General features: G+C 43.6%; 1 protein-coding gene across 8 annotated transcripts in view; it reads left to right on the top strand.

The window, feature by feature from the left end:
- LOC115530790 (calcium-activated potassium channel subunit alpha-1) overlaps window positions 1-24,117 on the top strand; it is a 79,275-nt gene that overhangs the window by 34,019 nt on the left and 21,139 nt on the right. For 2 of the 8 annotated variants that reach the window (XM_030339560.1, XM_030339557.1), the window contains exons 3-20: window positions 2,127-2,188; window positions 5,927-6,020; window positions 6,114-6,225; window positions 10,897-10,972; window positions 11,892-11,967; window positions 12,466-12,636; window positions 13,934-14,025; window positions 16,887-16,997; window positions 17,183-17,288; window positions 17,632-17,714; window positions 18,450-18,519; window positions 18,717-18,872; window positions 19,211-19,320; window positions 19,496-19,564; window positions 19,840-19,926; window positions 20,198-20,274; window positions 20,983-20,991; window positions 22,315-22,491. In XM_030339560.1, coding sequence (XP_030195420.1) covers window positions 2,127-2,188; window positions 5,927-6,020; window positions 6,114-6,225; window positions 10,897-10,972; window positions 11,892-11,967; window positions 12,466-12,636; window positions 13,934-14,025; window positions 16,887-16,997; window positions 17,183-17,288; window positions 17,632-17,714; window positions 18,450-18,519; window positions 18,717-18,872; window positions 19,211-19,320; window positions 19,496-19,564; window positions 19,840-19,926; window positions 20,198-20,274; window positions 20,983-20,991; window positions 22,315-22,491 — 1,738 coding nt within the window. Of the gene's footprint in view, window positions 1-2,126; window positions 2,189-5,926; window positions 6,021-6,113; window positions 6,226-6,351; window positions 9,439-10,896; window positions 10,973-11,891; window positions 11,968-12,465; window positions 12,637-13,933; window positions 14,026-14,121; window positions 14,214-16,886; window positions 16,998-17,182; window positions 17,289-17,631; window positions 17,715-18,449; window positions 18,520-18,716; window positions 18,873-19,210; window positions 19,321-19,495; window positions 19,565-19,839; window positions 19,927-20,197; window positions 20,275-20,982; window positions 20,992-22,314; window positions 22,492-24,117 lie in introns of those variants that run through there. The other 6 variants (XM_030339562.1, XM_030339561.1, XM_030339558.1 and 3 more) reach the window with 5 other exon arrangements.

Here is a 24,117-nt window from a genome sequence, read left to right as displayed (position 1 = left end):
TCGGCTACGGCACGAGAGGTCACAGACAACTTCTGAAGTGCATTATGTTAAACGCGTTCTCTGCGTGGAGACGGCTTTTGTCTCTGCGGATTAACTCCGCAATCCTCAACCCCTCCTCCCCCTCCCTCCCCTGCCGTCCTCCCTCCATTTATAATATCATAATGACTTTTAGAATGCGGGTTGCTTAGGCCACATTCTCATCCTCTGATGTAATGCGTGTCCTTGAGTGTTGATTAAAGTAATAACATGGGTCAATTTGATCTGAAAGTCTAACCTTTGGAATGAAGTATTTGTAGAGCTGGTTAAAATAACAGTTTATTCAAGTTTAAGAGTCTGTTTCCAGGTGAATGAGTCATATGCATGACACATGCAACAACAGTGGAATGCTTGTTACCTCTTAAAAAAATCCATTTTATTTATATGATGATGCTCTGTTCTGTTTATATTAAAATTAAGTTTTGTTCACAAAATCTCTCTCAGTACACCCGCTTCAAACACGGTTATCTTAATGGTTGTATTATTGGGTTGCTTTATTATTGTTGTTATTGTTATTATTGTGTAGCCTTATTGCCTCTGCTAGCGTCAGCTGCAAAGGCTGCTCAGTCACATGGTACAGGAGTAGACGCTCTGGTTCCCAGTTCCATCATGGACATTGACTGTTTCTTCTTTCCTGCGGCCATGTTTCCCCCTGTGTCCGCCACAGGGGGAAACATGGCCACACAGACAAGGACCGTTATATTGATTCACTCTCAGTGCTCCGTGTGTGTTTGTCATGGTTTGCGGATGTCACAGGAAGAGTGCGTCCGCCTGGCAATGCTAGCATGTCTGGAGCCTTTGCTTCTGTGGCGTCGCGGTGGGTTCTTGGAGTGGCGGGGGATGGCCCTCTCAGGAACGGACAAAATGGGAGCCGCACACACACTCATACACACACGCACGCACACTCATACACACCAATGTATACATGCCAGTGTTTCCCCCAGAAAATGTCTTAGTCAAGGTGGTCAAGGAGCGGGGGGGGGGGGGGAACAGTATTACCGATTCATTTTTTTTATACCTTATGGAAGTATGTTTTCTTTCCCTACGAGAGTTTTCTACTTTGTTAATTCATAATATTTAAAAGATATTCATTAAAAATATATATATATATATTTTTTTTTTTTATACATTGTTAGTCAAGGCGGGGCCCTATTGTTGTTAAAGTGGCCGCCTTAACCATACAGTGCTGAGGGGAACACTGCATGCACATTTTCCCTCACACACGTTTGCACACACACACAGACACACACACACACATGTATACAAGCACACACACACACACACACACACACACACACACACACACACACACACACACACACACTGACAATTTTTCAAGCTGCATAGCATCGCCAACGGTATGGTAATGCCGCTCTCCTTTGTGTGTGTTTGTATTTGTGTGTGTTTATGCCTGTTATAAAAACACTACAATATATTTACAATTGACAGTTCATGAGGTGCACTACAGCGGAGGAGCTTGTTTAGTTAATGGACTTGTGTTTATCTGTGTGTGTGTGTTTGTTTGTGGGTCAGGGCCTCTGGCCGTGCTTGGGTGTTTGGTTGTGCGTGAGAGAGAGAGAATCAAAGACTGACGTATGAATTGAAGTCTACATTCATGAATGTTTGTGTGTGTCAATGAATACATGAATGCATTTAAAGTCAAACACAATAATTCAATGCATGACGAGCAGTATGGTAAAGGTAGCGTAGGAGTGGGACATGGTGTGTGAATGAAACTCCAGCTTTGTGAACCTCTTGAACAGGTCTTCTTTGAGACGGTGAGTGGCAAACAAAGGAATCGCTGTGGTTTTAGTTAGTCAGCCTCTTCCAAAAAACAAATGACTTCTGGACATTAACAACTGCTGCATTCCTTTCTCCTGAGCCTTTAAATGTCAAAGGTCATGGTAAACAAAAACAGATATGTGTGTGGCCCTGGTCAACATGACATGTCGTCCAACACAACGAAAGCCAAAGGCAGAAAGCCATCAACTTTAACCGTTTTTTAACTGCCGGAAATCCTGCAGCAGTACCTCTGTGTATTTCTGTCTTTTCATTCATCCATTTCTTTCATTGTTTTTATTATATTTCAGGTGGTGCTCGTCTTTGCCCTCAGCATCGGTGCCCTTGTAATATACTTCATCGATTCCTCTGAGTAAGTATTTCATATTTTGTTTTGTTGTGTGAATTATAATCTCATATCTTGTATAAGGATAACTCTCTCTATCTGAGCTGCAAACCACGTCACAGCCCACCTTGTGCCTTGCCGCTGCACAGCAGAGTGCGTAATTGAAACAGGATGAAATGTATTTCGACCACACAGGTGTCTTTCCAAGCATAACGCAAGCTTTGAACTTTGACACCTGGGATTCTAAGCTATCCCTATCGCTCCAGTGTCACAGAACAGGACAGTAGCCCATAGTCACCCTTCCACCCAAGATAAACCACAAACTCATCGCCTTTGTACGCATAAAACGATTCATAAATGTGTGTGCTGCATGATTCTAATTGGAGACCACTCCCCCTATGGGTTTCCTCGGGCTACCTCAAGGTGGTAAAACCACACTTATCGTGTTCAGATGGAGCTGCACTAATCTGCAGGGCTTGGAGACAGGAAACAGGAACGGGAGCGACGTTCCAGAACAATCGCCATCGCTCATCAGTCTCCGGGAACAGAGCCTCCCGGCTTTGTGAGCTCCCAGCGCTACAGTTTACCAATTCTGTTTACCGTTCGTCTGGACATTCCATTAGTCAGCAGAAGAGCAGCAGCCACCACAAACACACGCTTTCATCAGGGCCTCAGCAAAGGAAGTCGATATAAAAGAATGTTGGGGGGGGAATCGTTTTTTCTTTCTAACGGACAGGGCTTACTTTCTGCCCGTTGTACTCTTGGTGGGCCGCGTGGGTTGATGTAATTTCATTAGACTGCATATGAGGCGGGGGGCTTTGTGTGGCTCTGCACAGGCTTCGCATGGTGAGCGTGGTCTCATGTAATTATGTGGAAAAACCAGAAGGTAGAGTTACGGCCCATCGGCGACACCATCTGTGTCTTCCCTTCCCCTCGGCCCGGCCCGCAGTGTCCAATAGCCCTTCTCGGCGGATGAAGAGTGACCTTTGACCCCTCGCCTCGCCCTCCGTACGCATTAGCGATGCCCTTGTTGGCGACGCATATGCCGTGCCATGAATAATGTTTCAACGTTTTATCCAGAATGGCTGAGTCACGTGGTGGTGGTGTTAAGAGGGGATGGGTCTGTCTTTGTTCTAGTTTTTATATTAAAGTCTAACTTTTAGATCTTTGAGATCCTATCTTTAACGCCCCTGTCCACCCAGCCAGCCTCTTACCGAGGGCCAAAGTACAGGAAGTTAGCGTACTCCCCTGGGCGCCCCCCTCTTGCAAGCATCGGCTGACTGCCACAGAAGCCGCCGGCTCCCTAATTAGCCCTGGGGGGTTTTCCCTCCAGCAGGGAGGACCAGTACACCTAGCCGCCGCCACGGACAGGAAGTCAACAGGAAATTCTTACATCACCGTGCTAAAAAGAAAATATTTTTTATTTTCCGGAGCACAGATAAAACCTCCTGCATGGATAACTTTTTCTCTTCCGGTTGACACCCGACCTAGAAAGAGTCTGGAAAGTGTTGCATAGCTTCTCCGGCACGCTGTTCATTACTCCATTGTGTCATATAGTCTGCTTTTTTATAACTTTCGATGCGGAATGTCCTACATTACAATTATATCCCTGCGATGGGTTTTCACATCTATCTTGTCCGTTATCTTCAGGCCTACAGATACTTTTCTTTCGACTTTTTACGATTTTTTTCACATCGTTTTGTGACACTAATTTAGGATCTCTGTGCACCTGTCAGCTGTCCCGAATTGTCGTCTCCCATAATAAGGCTTTGCTGCACCCTCCCAGGTGTGTCTTGCGACCTGGCTTGGAATAATTCCGACACCCATTGTATAATTGCCAATACGCCCGCTCCCTGTAGAACAAGAGGCTTGCCCTATGGGGACATAAGATTCACCGTGATACCATTATTATGTATTGCCGCGGGTCTCTCTCTTGAGTCATCCTGCCAATGTCAATCTTGACTTGAGCAGATGACCATCTCAATTTCTCACCACATTCAATGAGTATCCTAGTGTGTTTTATTCAGGTTCAGCCTGGGGCTTATATCGGCCTATAGCCAGTGGAAGAGAGGGGGAAGTGTGTGTGTGTGTGTGTGTGTGTGTGTGTGTGTGTGTGTGTGTGTGTGTGTGTGTGTGTGTGTGTGTGTGTGTGTGTGTGTGTGTGTGTGTGTGTGTGTGTGTGTGTGTGTGTGTGTGTGTGTGTTGGGGGGGGTTACATATATGACAGCCGCTGTCGCTTCCTGACCAGGCCCCTCTCTGGAACTCAATTATTCAGCAGAGCAGATTCGGCCCGTTGTGGTCATTACTCTGGCCTGGTCTGCCTGCTATACGACAGCCATTACTGTGGCCCGGGCATCTTTGCAGAGAATCAGGGAGAAGTGCTAGACTATTGTAAGAGGGGCACCAGATTGAACATCGGTCTTGGTGTGTGTATGTTTGTGTGTGTGTGAGAAGAACCTTGACATCACATACATCCGAGCAACCCCAATATAATCCCTGTGGCATTTTAGTATCAACCCATAAAGCCCACTTGATGAAAAATACTTTATCCCAGGTAGTTAATAAACCGTTGCGTAAAAAATGTGTCCGCCCTCATTCTGAGTGGTATTAAAACGTGTTTTGAGTAGCTTTTATGGACCAATAGACGGTGCACACCATTCACTATAGCGGTACAACAAGAAAGACAGTTTGTTAGAGGGAGGATGCACCAATGTTGCCTATGTGAAACACACAAAACTTTAACCAACTGAAACACACTTAACATACGCAAGTCACTAACCTACCCTAAGGAAAAACCAAACCTCGCCTACACACCCAAGCCATAACAATTGCATGATCCATGATTAACAGTTGCTGAAATCCATTGTTAACTCCTTCACTGCCCTCATGGTAAACATGGCGGGATTCAATGTCCAATTGTCGATTAAATGGTTCAATGGCAAAGTCCAACAATAATACACGCTATTGGGGGAATGGTCGGTTCTATTTGTTTTATTTTCCCCCAATTGTTTGCCGATTACAGACGTATGGCTTGAATCTTCACAAAACAGCAGGTTCCACCCCATTCAGGAAGTACCCTTTACTAACCCATGCAATGAATGTATTGCCATTTGCCGAGCCCTGACGTGGTGACTTATTTCTCTTTATTGTTTATGTGAATTCTTATTGCCAGATAACAAGTTTTTTGAGGGTGAGACTCCACTACATTGCTAGCATCCGCCATTGCTGCTTGATCACATAGAGAAACGATATGAACCCTGCATGTATTTAACCCTTAAACTACTGCTTCTTGCTTTGCATTTCCATCTAGCCTGATAGCTTCTAATAGCCAACTAAAAAAAACAACATTGATCGTGTCTACAGAGGTAGGAAAGGCAGCCACATTGATGAAAGGAAATGGAAAAGGGCACGCTTAGAAACAAGCCGTATTGCGTGGGCGAATAAGGCTTATTCCTGAGACACGTTTGGCAGTTATTTAAGGGTTAACCAAGCATACTACTCAAGTTATTGCTTGTACGGACAATGAATGCATGTCTCTTTCTTAACGGTGAAACATCCTTTTGAGAAAACGATTCACTATTGCACTTTAAAGATTAATCTATGTTGTGTAAATATTTGGATTGCATCTTCAGGAAAACGAAGAATGCATATGTGTGCCATTTAATAATGTCATAATATATATGTATGGTAGAGTTATTCCCCATCATCCCCCTCCCTATGTTATTATTGGGCCTGACATGTTTGTCTCTCTCTTCTACTCTGCAGTGCTATTGAGTCCTGCCACTACTTCTACGAGGACTACACGCTGCAGATCGACATGGCGTTCAACGTGTTCTTCCTGCTCTACTTTGGCCTGCGCGTGAGTACAGCCACACTGTTCCACAAGTGACCAGAGAGCCATACATGGGCTGTGGAGAGTAATCACCGTGCCTTCTTTGTCCATTGTTCCCAGTTCATCGCTGCCAATGACAAGCTGTGGTTCTGGCTGGAGGTCAATTCCGTGGTGGACTTCTTCACCGTGCCTCCCGTCTTTGTGTCCGTCTACCTGAACAGAAGTTGGTTAGGTGAGGGGACTGTCTGGAGGGCTGTGTGGGTATGCCGGGCCAGGGCTTCAGGTGTCATCCTGTGTGTGTGCGTGTGTGTCTGCGTGCAGGGTTTTGAGTAGAGACTGGAGAGGTCTCAAGCCTTTGGTGCCACCCAGTGGTTTGAGAGTTCCCCTTCAAGAGCTCCTTGTGTTCAATGAAGGAGAAAACTGGGCTCTCGAGCCAAGACAAATCGGTCCGACTCCACGGTGTATAATTAATTTTCACCACTTGTCTGAGAATGGCTGAGGTCTTCGTTTCGGGGTCACGGCGTAATCTCTTTACGGACGGGGAACTGCTTGGACGGGTGCCCTTTTGTCGCCCTGAGTATTATTACCAATGTTGCGAGACTTTCTTTGGCAGGGAAAGTCATTGCGGCCGACGCTCAGTGGGAACTTTCCGTTCCGCGCGAGCGCACAAATTGGATAACAGGTGGACGTCGAAGAGGCGACGCATCAGGCTTTATTGTTTTCTCGATAGTTTCAACAGCCTGAACGTCCCACACTCATGGTCGCCGGGAGATGAGCCTTTTGCTGTGATTGTTGAGGTCAAGGGCTCCATCATTTAAATTGGTCACGCACATTTCCGTGGGAGCAATTCCTGCGTGATGTGGCCGTCAGTGTCAGGTGGCTCGTGATTGTTCGAATGTCCTTCACCCAGTGCATAGATCATACCAGACAATCTATGGAGGTCAACGTATGAGTCAGACCGGGTTTAAAAGAAGGTCACAGGCTTTGTTCATGGTTCTCTGGTGCTAGAGAACGTTTTCGTTTGCAAAAGGTGTGAATCCCCTCACCAGGAATGCGTCTGCGAGGATTTAATTTCTGTATTCCTCACCTCATTATTGGCCCTGAGAGCAACATTTAGCAGTTGTTCTTTTGATGAATGCGGTTCACACCCAACGCTATATGTACCTGCCTTTCTATCAAATACAACATTGTTATATTTTCAGTATTGGTTTAAGAACACTGTGGAAAAATAAACATTATCCTGTTAAGGTGGTACTAGATTAATGTGGATGTGGCACCATGTTGTTTGAGAGACGCTGCGATGACGTCACCCGCCCACAACTTGAAAGCCACATGAAGCTTGCATGGACACTGCCATCTAGTGGTTGCTGCTGACACCTGCCAGGCCAGAGTACAGCAGAGGAGTTGTTAATTTAATTAGTTCTTCTTCCATCCTAGCATACAAATGTTATTGTGTGTGTGTGTGTGTGTGTGTACGTACATTCATTGTTATCTTCACACTTCACACTAACTGGTTGTAATTGTAAGCCCGGGTTCAGGCTTGAACAAAGAAATTCTCTCATGCACAAAAACCCATGCACAAAAAAATGTTTTTTCCTGCTGATGCATGAATAACTGTCATGCATCAGCAGACATCCATGTACGCAAATGTCCAAACGTGTGTGAAGTACATGCATACAACAAATGTTAAAAGATAGCCCTCTGATTACCCTGTCAAACAATCACTTCATAACTATATTCGGACATTCGGATTTTGACAGTCCGTTCAGATGTACTGTGTCATTGGTTGAGGCTGCATAAAGTCCATTTTCCTTGGTTGGTGGGCTGTTGGCTATTTATTTTGGAGTCACATTTATCTCCTGCAGTTTGAAGTGAAAGCTTTGCCAGGGGAACATTGAGTGCTTTAGAGCGTCACATTCATACCCATCTAGCTTAGCCATCTGCAGAGGGGCCACACTGCAGCTTTTAAATCATAGGCCGCTGAAATGTAAACACAGAAAGAGGCTTTCACCATTAATCTGGCCGCCACAACTCGCCCGGAGAGATCTCCCCTTCGTGGGAATTCAGTGAAGTGATTGTGTGGGTCGTCTCCTAAATGGTTGTTGTAGAAATGAATCAGGCCACACACACATCACATTGAGTGACTGCGGTGAAGATGAGTGCGTGATGTATAATTGCAATTCATGAATATAATAGTTACATTATATGCAGTTACATACACATTATGATAGTTTGACCCTGGAATCATAGCAATCAGACGAGACACATTGCTGCATTGCGTTTTTCTCAAGCTTGGCCATTCAATGTGGCACACCCAATAGCACTATAACGAGGTCTACATCAACGCAGTAAGATTTCATTCACATGATTCACGAGGGCATGTGAATTGCACACGTTCGCATCATCGGACGAAGAGCGACGATACAAAAGGTTCTGATTCAGAAGGCTCTGATTCAGAAGGCTCTGATCCATAAGGCTCTGATTCAGAAGCTTATCCGGAAGACACTGGTGTGTCACTTGACCCGTGTGCTGTTAAAAAAATGAAACCTTCCAAGACTACAGATCCTGTCAGTGTCACCAGTCAATGAACGGCTTGCTAGTCACCATCAGTGTTGGACCACGGCACCATGGTGAGATTACACCAGGCTATCCGTCCATCTGATGTGTACACTAGCTGCCCGGGGCCTCTTGATTTCTCTGGATGAGGGCTAAAGGAGCTTACACTTTAATATCCTGATGGGAAATGGGGTTTTCTCTAAGCCCCCTGCCTCGTGTACCCGGGCGTGGCCAGGCGAGGACTCTCCCAGGGTCCGCCGCCAAATGAGATCCCCATGGGATCTCATTTGGTCACTCATTTCCTCTTTTTGTTTTTTTGTGGTGTTGTTTTGTTGTGGTTGTCGTTGGCCCCTCCCACTCGCGCCGCGCCGGTCAAATCAAACATCCTGATACGCGTTTGGTCTCCTTGTCATGTTGTCGTCGAACCACAGCAATGCCCGCCCTTTTTTTTTTTTTGTACTTCATGTCGGAGTAAGCTACCCAGGGGAGGGGGTGGGGGAGGGAAAGGGGGGGGGGGGAGATGCTCAACAGTGAACCAGTAAACACGCACAACCATTAGCAGGCTAACCTCGGGACGCTTGGTCATCTCACTGTTGACTGGAAGGACCGAACGTTGGCTCGCTTGTTACCGGAGGGCGGCGGTGGAGATCTCACATCCCAGTGCTCAGAATCATGATCCCCGCTAAGATGATGGTGTACAGTCGCCCCGACGCGGGGGGCCGCCCCACCACGGCGGTGGTGAACCAGAGGCGGCGCAAGAAGTCCACGGGGGAGCTCTTCCAGAAGGGGTACCGGGTCAGGTCCGGACACGGGCAGGCCGCCGAGAAGGCAGAGCAGGACACGGTGTGCTATAACCTGGGCTCGTGCTTCCACCTCGTCTATTACTGGGGTAAGAGACTCAGAGAGGGAGCAGGGGGAGGAGGAGGAGGAGGAGGAGGAGGAGGAGGATGAAGGGTGGAACGCTCCCACCTGATCCCCCCCCCTTCCTCACACCGCCCCACCCACCTTGAGGGTAACGCAACCCCCCCCCCAGTGTGTGTGTGTGTGTGTGTGTGTGTGTGTGTGTGTGTGTGTGTGTGTGTGTGTGTGTGTGTGTGTGTTTGTCAGATGAAACAGGCTCAAGTTGAGGATTGTGAGGCTTTGCTGTGCACTTCTGTTCTTATGTGGACAGCAGGCGAAAGCTACTGTAAATTATCACCCAAAAATAGGAAATCCCTGCTGGCAGAGAATAAAGTCATTCAGATCCTATTTTTTTCACATTTTCATCAAAAAACAGCTTTTACCACCAGGAATTTATAGAGCCATGTTTACACAGGTAAAGCATGACCCGGTCTCCTGGTAGTTGGAAAACTGCTGTTTACGATTTCCTTTTTCACAATTCATTGTTTGAAAGCCTCCAAATTTGATAGTGGGACAACCAGTTGCATTGCTGTCTTGGTCTTTTGGTTCACTAACGATATATACTGTAAAGGGGCTCCTCAGGATTTCCTAGGTTGTGCGTCCAAGGAACGTATGGCAGGTCGGCGAATCCACACGCAGTCTACCTCGCGCTGTCGGTTGAGTCATAAAACAGTGCGAACAGCGTGGTGTTTGGCTCACTGGGCTCTGGTCTCCGGTGAGCAGCAGCGTGCGGTTGACTAATCAATGGCCTGTGGAGGCACTTTGTTGTCAGTGGTGATTCTGACTCACATCCCCCTTCACTCAATTCAGTGCATCAGGCTTCAACTCCGCTCTGTCTCTCTCTCTGCAGCCTCTTTTGAAACGAGGGGCAAAAAAAGATTGATTTGACGTCACCTCTGTTTACCGAAGCCCACGGGACACCCACCTGTCTGTTGATAATCCAGGGTCTCATCTCGCTGGCTGTTTTGGGCTGTACTCCCGCGTCCGCCCCCCCCCCCCCCCCCCCCCCCCCCCCCACACACACACACACACGCAGACAGACACACACCTCGCTAATGAAAACCGTATCAGGTAGATAATGCGAGCGAGATTAAAAGCATATGAGTCACATTTTAATCAAGGTTTCCCAGACCAGGCCGAATTGGTGGCCACTGTCTTGTCCCACGGTGGCTGCAATATTCATTTTGCATAAGTTAATAGTCAGAGCTAGTGCTGCATCTTTTGGCGTGGTTTAAGTCGTCTTTCATCAGAACTAACGATCGATTGTTACTTTTGTAACCAAAATGAATCCGTTGAAGCTGGTCAAAATGGACGAGGGGCTGACAGGTACGCGGGTGTTGTTTGGCGTGCTGTGAGACTGTGCGCTGGGGGGCCAGTGCAGGATTTTTAACCCCTGTTGTTGTGTTCATCCCCCCGGGTAACTCACTCTTGGTCTTTCTTCCCACAGGCTTGAGGTTCTTAAGGGCCTTAAGACTCATACAGTTCTCAGAAATTTTACAGTTTTTGAATATATTGAAAACGAGGTAAGTCCCTTGTTATATTCTCATTGTCGTGATCTGAGTCTTAACCCGAAATGTGTGTCATGTTTTGTACTCCGTTTGTCCATTTGTTTTCTGTTTATTTCAGAGACATTGCATGCGTACGCTCAGATTTTGCATGCTGTGTGTTGGGGCATTTTTTTGTTTTTCAAGGCATGATTTATTAATTTATTTTGTGGTTTGCTCTTCTATATAGGAGCTTTAAAAGTACTATTTTGAACTTGAACTATTTCGCAATACCCCCAAAAAGCTGTAGTATTATAGTATAGTTATGGTCTGTATGTTTTAAGTTATATGTGATTCTTCTTCAACGAAGTTATGCTTACACACACATTGCCACAGAATAGTCTGCATCCTGCAGAATTGGACACGCCATTCTGTCCATTCCTCTGCTGTTTAGAATTAAGGGTTTTTTGCGCAGATGTCAGCGAGAGCTTATAGCTCGACAAAATGTTCACAATAATCTCCTCACTCATTTACTCAGAGGAAGGTAAGAAGAGGGCACACACAAACACACACACACACACTCGATGAATGTACCGAGGCCACTGAAATCACATCACAGTGTGTTACGGTTACATTTTTAATCTCAAGAAAGACATTTGTCCGGCCAGAACATTATGTTGTTTTTTTTAACTTGCATAATTCCCTTGTACTAATGCAGGAGTTTAAAATGGAGAAACATACAAGTCATACAAACCACATGCACCTGCGTTTTGTAGCAACAAATTTGCATCCTGGTAAAACGTGTTCTAGGATACGATCATGTATCCAACTTTTGTATTTGAACAACGTGCTGTAACACTATGTTAGTCTCTGAACCCCCTCGCCCGCTCACTGTGCTATAATGGTATGTTTGAATATTGAAGATTACAGCAGTGTGTTGTAATGCCTTTCCCACTAGTAACTCGATAAAGTTGGTGAACCTGTGCTCAATCTTCATAAGCACATGGCTTACAGCAGCCGGATTCATCCATTTGGTAAGTTTGGAGTCACCAGCTCATTCAACATGCACTATAGGAGCATGGCAAATGTTTGTATTTGGTATAACAAACAACTTTTTATTACATCATTTCAAAAGTTTGTTTATATACAATGCAATTTGGTATAATTGTATTGTAGAATTTTTGTAATTGTCCCACAATTGATCGTATGTTAGCGTTATATGGAAATACTCTAAATTTCTCTACACAACAACCACAGTCACTAAGTCACTTGCTCATTCATTCACTCAAGCCGTAATATTGGTTTCCTCTTTGTCTCCGTCTCTCTCACTCTCACTCACTCACTCACTCACTCACTCACTCACTCACTCACTCACTCACTCACTCACTCACTCACTCACTCACTCACTCACTCACTATCTGAAGCATCAGTGCAAAAAATAGAGCTCACTAAGCCTCTGCCTCTGTCTCCATCCCTACCATGACGTTGGTTCTCTCAATCACCTGCTGTAAACATCCTGACCTGTGTTCCAGGTGGAAAACTCCGGAGACCCATGGGAAGACTTTCAGAACTCCCAGGAACTCTCCTACTGGGAGTGTGTGTACCTGCTCATGGTCACCATGTCCACTGTGGGCTATGGAGACGTTTATGCAAAGACCACACTGGGTCGTCTTTTCATGGTCTTCTTCATCCTTGGTGGTTTGGTAAAATAACCTCTCATACTTTATCCCCCGCCAAAAATATACGGTTAGCTTACAATGATGGAAAACCCTTGCTGTAAGATGCATGGCATTATTTTGTGTTTTTTTGTGTTTGCTGTGGATAAACGCTAGTTATTAGAATTTTGGAGTTATTTTGCATTTTTAACATTGTTTAATTCCTTGTTTCCTTACTCATTTTTGTTTTAACAGATTGAATCTATTTAGAATTATTTCAATGTTTGTTTTGTTGTGTTGCTCATCGTTGTGTCTCGTCCTGCTGTATAGAATTTGGTTTAATAAGTGGAAATAACCGTGATTTCAGGTGGCATCACTGTCCTCCATTTCTACCCACTTTCCAACAAACACCATGATTTGGGCTTGATTTAAGACCAGCTTGATGGATAAACAGTATAACTCACTCTTTATAATATCTGTAGCTATAGAAAAGTTATAAGTAAACTAGCTAGCTTTGGATGCTAGTAGTATAGCTAGCTGCAGGTGTCTTATATATACCACATAATATATAATGTTATGTGCAGATGTTACGTCAAACAGCATGCATTTCCACATTTATATTTAAGCACAGGATTCTGGAAGCTTCTGGATACGTCTTGAGAGTTTTCCAGAATAAGCTAGGGTTCTCATAACTAAAAGTTATTGCACAGAAGAAGATGGCAAAATGGACATGTACACGTAAATCTAGATGTAATTAGTGCTTCACTGTCACTCAAAGCACACATTATGAATCTATGAAGAGTTAAACAAAGTTTTAGCTAACATCTGATTTCCATCAAGCTAGGCCGATCAAATCAACCCATCATGTGTTTTTTGTTGGACGAAACATGGCGCATAAGGCTTTATTTTCTAAGCTTCTTTCAATTTTTTTTTCTATCGCAGATTGACGTAGCAACCGTCAGTTATTTTTTTCCCTTCTACCTCTGATATTTGTAGATGCTGGCTTGGCAATTCTTTTTTCTCGCTTTCCATTCTTACTCTTCATAGTTAAGAATGTAACCAAGATATCATTTCAGGCTATATTCATCAACGTTTCTCTTCGATCCCAACTGAATCATGTTATGGATTACTTTCTTCCGGCTTTTTTTTTTCTTCCAACTGTTGCTTCAACTGTCAATCCCCCTTCCCCAACTGACTGATCAATAGATTCTACTTTTCACGACTCACTCTTCCAGATGTGACGGATAACTTATCGCCAAAAACTAGAGGAGCTTGCTCTCCATCTTTTTTTACCTATCCCTTTTTTTTAGTCTCCTCTTCTGTCTTCTATCTTTTTTTCCCTTAGGCCATGTTTGCGAGCTACGTCCCTGAAATCATAGAGTTAATAGGCAACCGCAAGAAATATGGCGGTTCCTATAGTGCGGTTAATGGGAGAAAGTAAGTATTCTGGGAGGCTCTGCGGGCCTCCGACGCAGTGGGGCCTCTCGCTGCATGCCATTTTCTTTTTTCTTTTTCTGTGTTCATTGCATGTAGGCTATGTTTGCTCGCTACGTGCCAGAAATTGCCGCTCTCATCCTTAATCGGAAGAAATACGGAGGGAGTTATAACTCGACACGAGGCAGAAAGTAAGTCAAACAAAGTAAACGTCCCCCCCCTCCACTAAGCAAAATTTAACAAAGTAAAAGTTTGAACGGTGTGGTGTTTGTGTGACTAGCGTGTCCCTCTCTTAAAGAGGGGATACACCCTCACAACTGTAAATGTTGAGAATAACGGTAACCTGGGATCTTTGGATATCTTCGATTTCATATGAAAAATCTTTTACATTTGTTTAGACGAAGCAAAAGTCCCACACAGTGACTGAAGACCTAGGCCATGACTATCTGTATGAAGCCTGTGGGTTTGCTAACGCTTTGGGTGCACTGCTTGGCAGTACATGTCTGCTTTGTAGTCATTTGTATTTGTAGATGATCACGCACCAGATGTATAAAACATGTAGGGTTTCCTCTTTGATCTATAACATTGGCTGTGATGAGAAGTGATAGAAGCTGCCGAAATTTATTTAACAAAAACAGTAATACTTATTTGATAAACATGATGCATTCTTTGATAAATCTCTGTAAAAATAAAAAGGAAAAGTCCAAATGATAATGATTTAGCATTTGCCAACTGTGGCAGTTTGGCTTATAGTAGTTGCAGTATAGCGTAAAAAGTACTATAAAATCATTACAAATTAAAATAGTGTTGTCTATATAGTTTATGTAAAGTGTCTAAAGTCACAGTTTATTTAACAGTGATCAATTAAGAGAAAATCCTACATGAGTGACCAGTGAATGTGTAATGTTCTGTTAAGCTGCTTATGTGTCTATTTGTCCTTGCATATTGTGTCTGTTAAATCACATTTTCATCATCTCCCGCAATTGAGTTCATCATTCACAAAGACCCAAGCTCCACAACACTAGTCATGAACGCACCTCTGACATAAATGTCAATTTGCGCCATTACAATAATTTTGAAGGCCACTGACTTAAGTCATATCAAAACAGTGTATCATACAAATACTTACTTTGCAGTATTCATCTACTGTGGGTAGCAATACACTTTACCAAATATTTTCTTACTTTAGAATCCATTAATATACAAATGGCCAATGGACGTCACTGGCTTTGCGTGAGTCAGTTTGTCTTTATTCTTCAGCGCTTTTCCTGAACAATTCTCACAAAGATTCAAGCTTTCATTACAAAACTCTGCATTCAGAATATTCTAGAATAGTCCTTCCCTCAAGCTTACCTGCTGGGCTCCCATGCCATCGCTTGCTTCTTGCGTGATTCTGTATCGTTGCATTTTTCTCTCTTTCTTTTAATCCGTTTGAAATTGCTTTTGCTCGCTATGCTTATGCAAACTGCTACACTCTTGGCCTTTATCTTCAGTCCGAACCACCTCCAACTGCCTCAACAGACCTCAACACACACAACACATGGAGAAAATCTTGTGTTTTATGTATTCTTGCGATAGTTTATTAAGAGACTCTTGAGTTTTTCCACCGGCCAATCGACTACTCCCTCATAGCCCTCTGCACATTTTTTTTTATAGCTCGCTTTTTGGTTAGATTAGTTTCTTCGATTTTTTTTACCTCGTGACGAAACTTTGGTTTGAGAAATGTCTTTTTCTTTTGTATTTGTACGTGTGTCTTGTAAATTCGTGATGTGTTATAATGTAAACGTTGTTGTGTATATTTGGAAAGTAGTTTAGCCATTTAAGCTACGCTAAAGTTCCAATGGTGGTGATCCATTCCTAGGTCGGTTATTTCCCAAATGGGTAGCTCTTACTCATTAAGTCTGTTGATTAATAGCTTTGTAAATTGTTGACCACGTCCCTTACCACATCTTTACTTTCTGCTTTAACAAAACAATTACGTTAAGTTAATGCAAATTAATTACTGTTTTTTTATTCTTCCCCTTTCTTTTCCTTATATCTCTTTTTTCTCATGATATTCCTTGCACTACTGTCACACAATATATTCCCAAAATGCAAATGAAGATTATTGCCTCTATTGTGTTCTAAACTACTATGAGATGGAAAGAAATTGTATTTTGCAGTATACACGCGTAGACTTTTAGTTACACAGTTTCTAATGTATCGTTCAGTAAAGAGACATATCAATTTCATCCAAATATGCCAGAACAAAACCCCAACATTTTACTTCGTATTGATTACCGGACCAAGGAACAACATTTTCATATAAAATGAAAAAATGTGCAATATATGCATATCATCACACACACTTGTTTCCCATGTTAACGCTTGAAATTTTTAATTCAAACTGAAATTTAAACTGCAGAAATCGAATGAGGAAGCGGACATATTGGATTGAGAGTCTATATATAAAGACCCTAAGTAGGGCAACACTACACACTAATAATAATAATCTCTTGTCTGGTCCGGTCTAATCCCACACTCCAAATCCACTGTAGTCTTTGACCTCCACCTGCCACATCCTCTCCCATACCCTCTCTCTCCATAGCACAGACAAAGCATCTAAATCCAGAGCGCCTGGTTCCACCTGTTTCCATCCAAAATGTCTACAATTCAATCGTGGTGTGAATACAGATTGACTGACTCATAGATACAAATCGGGAAAAAATCAGCAGTATTATAATTTTCTTTCATAGTTTCAGATTTGGATTATATTTTTGCATGACAGTGTTGTGGAGTCTACTCTGAAAAATGAATATCGTCCGTGTTGTTTTGATTGCATTTCCCAAGCTGCTTTCATCAATGTCCTGCGCCTGGTTTCCTAGGCACATAGTGGTCTGCGGTCACATCACACTGGAGAGTGTGTCCAACTTTCTCAAAGACTTCCTACACAAGGACAGGGATGATGTCAATGTAGAAATTGTTTTTCTTCATAAGTAAGTAGCAACATTCAAACTTTTAGCTGTTCTCTTTGTATTGCATAACCTTGGACTCATTCATATCATCAGTTTTCCTTTTTTTCTACCAATGACATAATCTTGCAAACCTTTACAAAAATCCTCTGGTGAGATTAAAAGTGTCTGGTTCTAAGAGCTGTGCATGCATTGCTCTGTCCCTTCAGTATTTCCCCTAATCTTGAGCTGGAAGCCTTGTTTAAGCGCCACTTCACCCAAGTGGAGTTCTACCAAGGGTCTGTCCTCAACCCCCACGACCTGGCCAGAGTCAAGGTAAACATACACAAAAACAGCACCCATAGCTCTCATCTGTGCTGTCACATCGTAAACTAGCCGTCCCTCTTGGCCAGATCTCTTTTCGTTATTATTTCGTAATTTAATGGGACTAACCTGGTAAAATAAAACAAAATGCACGTTGGAAATGCAAGGCAAAATCAAAAATGGGGGAAAGTAAAGCTAGCGATATGTTGTGTGAAACTCAACTGCAAACTGTATAAAGGCGGTTCTCCTCCCCGAATACAAACAGGCACGGTGGAGAAGCCCTTCTGGGACTTAAGATGTGTGTTGCCACGCATCAGTAACTGATTTGATTCTGTTATTGCCGTTCTCTTTTCAGATTGAGTCGGCGGACGCTTGTTTGATTCTAGCCAATAAATACTGCGCAGACCCCGATGCAGAGGATGCCTCCAATATCATGAGGTAGCTCATGTTGCACTGCTGCTTCGGTGTGTGTGTGTGTCTGTGTGTGTGTGTGCGTGCGCGTGTGTGTGTGTGCGCGTGCGTGTGTGCGTGCGCGTGCACACTCGTTTTGTGTTGGATAGTTTCGATACCTGTGTGTGCTAATAGATGAGGCAACAAGCCTAATTGTTTTTGACATATATTACACGTAGCGTGATTGTTTAATTCCTACTTCCCATCGAAATTATTTGATTACTTGTGGTAATCAGCATTCATTAAGCGAGTGAATACTATTTCAAATCACGTCACGGCAATTCAACCGTTTCATCGCCCCGCTTCAACCTCATCATCAGGGGAGACGAGATATGGTCGTCTGGGCTGCATGTCATTTTTTATTGCTGTCCTCTCCAGACAGTTAATGTTGGGGTCTTGTCACAGGCTTATAGGGAAATCAATGGGCCCGGACGTAAACACCACTCCCTAGATTTCAATAGTGTGCATAGGGGAGGAACATACAGTCATCCCTGCACCACACAGACATGATCTCACCACCTTTAAACCACCAGGTTTCATGCTCCCTTCAGGCTAAGCTATTGACTGGCTGATCAGTGGCCTATCGATCACTTCTAAAGACCGTTGCGTCTTTCCCGAGGAATAGACTCGCATGACAACATGGGGCTGAGCTTTGGTAGCGTCGGGGGGAAATTAGAAATATGTGATATGGAAAAAGCGGACTTGTTTTTTGTTCCTCATCAGGGTGATTTCTATAAAGAACTACCATCCCAAGATCAGGATTATAACCCAGATGTTGCAGTACCACAACAAGGTAGGCGGGAACTCTACACGATCCAAAACTTTATTATTGATCCCTTCAACACAAAACTAGATCGCTAACCGCCCGGTTACACATGAAGACGCCGTGAACGACAGTCGGGACAGAATATGGGAACGGAACGTGTGTCAGCGTATGATTCAGCTCTACCGCAGCAGAATGACATTTATGGATATTAATTCGGTCCTCAGGCCCACCTGTTGAACATTCCAAGTTGGAACTGGAAGGAAGGGGATGACGCCATCTGCCTGGCGGAGCTGAAGCTTGGCTTCATCGCCCAAAGCTGCCTGGCCCAGGGCCTGTCCACCATGCTGGCCAACCTGTTCTCCATGAGGTCCTTCATCAAGGTGCTGCCCACACACATGCCCGAATTAAATTCTCAACGAGAAGTGTTGTTATGTGTATGGTTTGACGGCAAAGCGAGTTTATTTATGTAACATCCTTCAGACACAAGGCAATTAATGAGTACAAGGAAGAAATCATAAAAAAAGTACACCCTGTCTAACCAGCTAGCTCCAAAAACCCAAACAAGCTGTATCAAAACCTAAGAGGAACTCACATTGAAGCGATAAACGGTGCATTAAAGCAGAGTAAAGAGACTAAAAGAATAAATATGGTGATAAAAACGTTTGAAAATGTGTGTAGCTGAAATAGATTTTGTGTATCAATGTTTATCTCCATCTAGATCGAGGAGGATACTTGGCAGAAATATTACCTGGAGGGCGTTGCCAATGAGATGTATACAGAGTATCTATCCAGTGCCTTTGTGGGCTTATCCTTTCCAGTCATCTGCGAGTAAGTACATTCAAGAACCCATCACGCCTGTTTTCCAACAGCTAATATGTTTTTCTTCTTTCATAGTTTTTCTATTGCAAATAGGCCTACGACCTCTCGATTTATATGCTTCTCAGACACTACAATCACAAAGAGCACCTAAGACAATCACAATTTAACAATATCCTCTTTACAGACTGTGCTACGTCAAACTCAAGCTGTTACTCATAGCTATTGAGTACAAATCTGATCAGAGGGAAAGCAGGTAAGAACAAATATCTACTATTATCACCATCTATTCATTTAGCAGAACCGTATATCCAATGTGACTTAACATGATGATTGTCCTCGCTATCCTCCATCTTTGTAGTTTTACGTGTTTTATTACTGAATCTGAAACGTTTACAATTCGAGAGTAAGATCTCATTTAGAGACCAGCCCACAGGCTGTTCGACGTGACTCTGGCTCATCCTGCGTTATACCCCATTTGTTTTCGTCTCTAACCTGTCCCAAACATCACGTGGTTCACCCTCCCCAAAGCACGCTCATAAACCCTGGTAACCATGTCAAGATGGAAGAAGGGACCCTGGGCTTCTTCATTGCCAGCGATGCCAAAGAAGTGAAGAGGTAGAGTGCACATCCGTCTAAAGAGGATGCTTGTTTTTGTCTCTGCCTTGGATAGAAATGTAGCGTATCATTTTGGGTTTGTAACTGCCTTTGCATTAGGCTTCTCCTGAAACAAGTGCACAGAGAGAATTTTGCTATTCATGAGATAAACAAAGATTTTATAATCATCTTAAAATAATCATCTTTCATTGAACTTGCCAAACCAGCAGGTATTTTCCATAATATATATATATATATATATGAAAGATTCTCTTCCGGCATTTTTCAACAGGGCGCTGTTTTACTGCAAAGCTTGCCACGATGACATCACAGATCCCAAAAGGATCAAGAAGTGTGGATGCAAGAAATGTAAGTGTGCCCGCCCTCTTCCTGTTCTCACCGCACAGTTCCAGGGCTCCAACTGGGCATTGATTGGCTGTGGTCAATCAGAAACCTGAATCAGTAAACTGTAGCCGTGAAACAGTATAACCGAGGCTGTGTTGTCACCCGTCCAGGATGTTTAGTAAAAGCATTAATTATTCACCTTTGTCACATCTTTGTCACAACTCATGTGCTGCCCCGGGAAAGAGATCACAGGGTGTGTTTTGTACACCCTGTTCACCTGTGTGGTCGGGTTCACACACAGGTGAACCGAAAGACATCTGACACAGGAGACCTTCAGTTGTGTTGATGTTTTTCCTAATCCTGACTTTTCTTCTGCACTTCCTACTTTCTTTGGAAACCACTCCTTGTTTCACAGCGATCATTGTGCTTGTTGTGTTTGTGGGGGGCAGGGTTATTATCCATGGCAACAAGCTGCATGACAACATGAGTATCTCATGTTATTGTACCTTTCACGTCACACGTCAGTATGACTTAACACTTTTTGTGCAGCTGACCATTCTCAAACAGCATGATAAGGGAAATGTAATTTCTTTTTTTTAAAACATCAACTGAATTAAGAATTGACTGTAATTTCATTTTCCCGGCCGAAGGCCAATCTAACCCTCCCGTTTGATTTATTCTCCTCCTGCTGCTTGGAAACTTGCCTCAATGTCTTTAACTTTCACTATATAGTGATATATTGTGAGTAATATGTGTGTTTGTGTCCGACAATAACCGAGCCACCACAGCCTGCTGCCTACAGACTGAACTGTCTGACTGTACATGTTGCATGCACTACGGTCAATGCTCGCTGTTCCTGTCCCCAACCTCCCGTCAGGGCCAAACACTTCAACTGACAAGCTTCCAAAAAAAGGCACACAAAAGATTGACAAAATGTTTTTTTTTGGCCATGCAATATCGACAGTTGAATTGAATCTTTTTCTAATTTTTGTGTCAAATATGCATCGCACTTTCTTGCTGTCACCAGATCTTTTGAATTATCTGATAATGATTTTATTTGAATCACTCCTATGTTGGTGTCTGCTCGACCCAGTTACACTACACTTTTACTACCACCAGATGTCGCCCAAACCATTTAATACACCAAACCTACAACGTGGCCGTTACTTATGCAAACAGATTAATCCATAAATAATAAATTCTCAAACAACCTTGCAACTTGATGTCATATGCATCAGAAGGAAGTATATACGTACATGATTTCTTTTAGCGCATATCTTTGTCACTTAATGTGACAGCGAATTGTAAGACTAACAGCCTTTATGCTCCGAGAACAATGCCCATCAAATCATTTATGAAGCTTTGATTACAAAGTAGCTTCATGTTAGGCATTGTGACATTTTTATGTGACATTTTTATGGCATTTTATATATGTATGTTATACATATTTTGTTCTCAGGCTTCTGTCGTGTTGCTCTATCATTTCACTAAGAAGGTGTGTGCATTACGGATATAGCATGGAATTTCAGTTGCCCTCATGAAAATATATTTTAAAGATACATTCCTACAGAAAAGTTGCGTTGATGAATAACAGGCCTCAATGATTACGCCATTTCCGCCCCTCACTTCTCTCCTTAAAGTTACCCTCCAAATCATATTCGCTTTTATTATGGTGGTATTTCCCCCCGTACATTATTTCACTGAAAGATTACTCAAACTTAAGTGTACACAGCGATCCAAAAAGTCTATCGAATCAAATTAATTACACATCTCTTTGAACCAACACTTGCACCTGCCAGACAGATACTCCCCTTCTACTCCACACGTCAACGATATCAGGCCCTCTTCTGCCATTCCCCAAGAGCCTGTCCTGTTTCTCCCTCTCTGTCCCCCTCCCTCTCTCTCTCTCCCTCCCCGCCCTTCTCTCTCTCTCTCCCTCCCACCCCTTTCCACCAGGTGTGTGCCCAGACGACCCCTCCCCCCCCCCTGACCTCCTCGACATTAACAGTGCTCTCTCCTCTCCTCTCCTCTCCCCTCCTCTCCATCTCCACCTCTGACCCCTAGCCAAGAGGTCGTCGACCTACCAGAGAATGAAGCTGGCATGTTGTTTTGATTGCGGCAGCGCGGACCGCGACTGCTCTTGCATGCCAGTCTATGTGCATTGTAACACGGACGCGCCTCAACGCGACATTCCACTTTCCGTCGTCTCTGTTAGTGACTGCTCGACCACGTTGCGTGCCTGTAAGTTGTCGACATCGCACAAAACCGGTGTTGTTGTTGTTGTGTTTCCGTGCGCGCCAGTGTTGGACTGGCGCGCGGCATGGTGCGACCGTCTGCACGTTCCGTGTCGTGGTGGTTTGTTTTGAGGGGGTCTTACGATACTGGTGGGGGGTACCTCTCTGTGGATCTGCACACTTGTTTCAGTGTTTTCGTTGGTGGGTTGTCGTAGCCGCCGCAGGGTTCGTAGTTAGCCGACGTTGTGAACAATGTGTTGTTTTTATATTTTTTTATATTTATGGTTTCGTGAAGCATGCTCTTAATGTATGTAAATGTCTTTGTTTATCAATGTTTTTGTTTTTTATGATGTTATTTCAAAGTAAATGAGGCATACTGATGCGTAACACACCGAAACCAATCAAACTTTAAGTTGATTGGTTGTCCCTAGAACATAAAAGGACAGATAAAAGGTTGTTTTAGCATTTCCTGGCCATTCAGAAGCCCTTCAGAGAAAACCTCGACCAGTTACCATCAGCAGCAATAAGAACCATTGGCATATTCAGGGGAGCCTAAACAGGCGCAGCTGCAAGGACCCACCCTGTTGCCCATTGGCGCACACACCTGCACTTAATTTCCATTGGCCGTGTGACAGGTGGAACTAATTGCGATTGTCAACATTTCCCAAAGCGAATGGCTTTCATTTAATGTTTGTGTACATTATGCTGAAATGCTGACAACATGCGAAGAAGGTTGTTAATGTGCCTTCATAAGAGTGACCCAAGAGCATTTGGTAGAAAGGGTTAACGAAGACTTGGTGTGAATGTTGAGTGAGTGTTCATAGTAGGCAGCATATCAATTAAGTTAATTCCGATTTTATAATGTAATTAATACAATGTTTAATTAAATGTAGGATTCCCTTTCACGTAAATAACTTATGTTACCGAATGCCATCAATTATTCTAATTTAATTATTCATGTTAATTTAATTATTGGGATAACATTTGAGTATAGACATTTCAGAGCACTTTAAAGGTCTTTAACAGTGCATTGTTTATCCTCACAAATAATTGAGGAGGATTAATCGCGCTCTGTATTTAATAAGGTCAAGATTTAAATATGTAGTTCCAGATGCGCTTTTTCGCAGTGGATTCCTTTTCTTCATCATTCTCCAATGACGCAAAAAGCAAATATAAAAAAGTTTTTTAAGACTAAAGGCACATAACACAGTCTGACGTACCAGCGGGGTGTTAATGCTAAACCACTATATAAATCCATGGACACTGTCACTCATGCTTAGCCTAACATCTCCAGATACACCAACCAAAAAAACAACAACCAACTGAATCTCAGTGTCGTGCCGATGCCCTTGTGCCCCCGAGACCACCAAGTCTTCCACCCCTTCCATGTGTTATTATGGATAGTGGGGTGGGGGGGAGGTGCCTTCGCTAGGCTAAGCTAAAGGGGCGCGAGGGGGGGGGGGGGGGGCTGTCAACACGGTGCGTGACCCACGCGCGGAGCGAGGGGGCCTTATGCGGCCTGACGTGAAAATTATGTTTTCATTTCCATTTTTTTCGGGAGCGCTACCGGTCGTCAGGGAACTCGCCCTGACAGTTCCTCACCACCGGGCAATCTCTCCCTCCCTCCCTCCCT

This window comes from Gadus morhua, chromosome 18 (assembly GCF_902167405.1).
Source record: "Gadus morhua chromosome 18, gadMor3.0, whole genome shotgun sequence".
NCBI lineage: Eukaryota > Metazoa > Chordata > Actinopteri > Gadiformes > Gadidae > Gadus > Gadus morhua.
The sequence above is the reverse complement of the archived record's forward strand: the minus strand, read 5'-3'. Positions and strand labels throughout refer to the sequence as shown.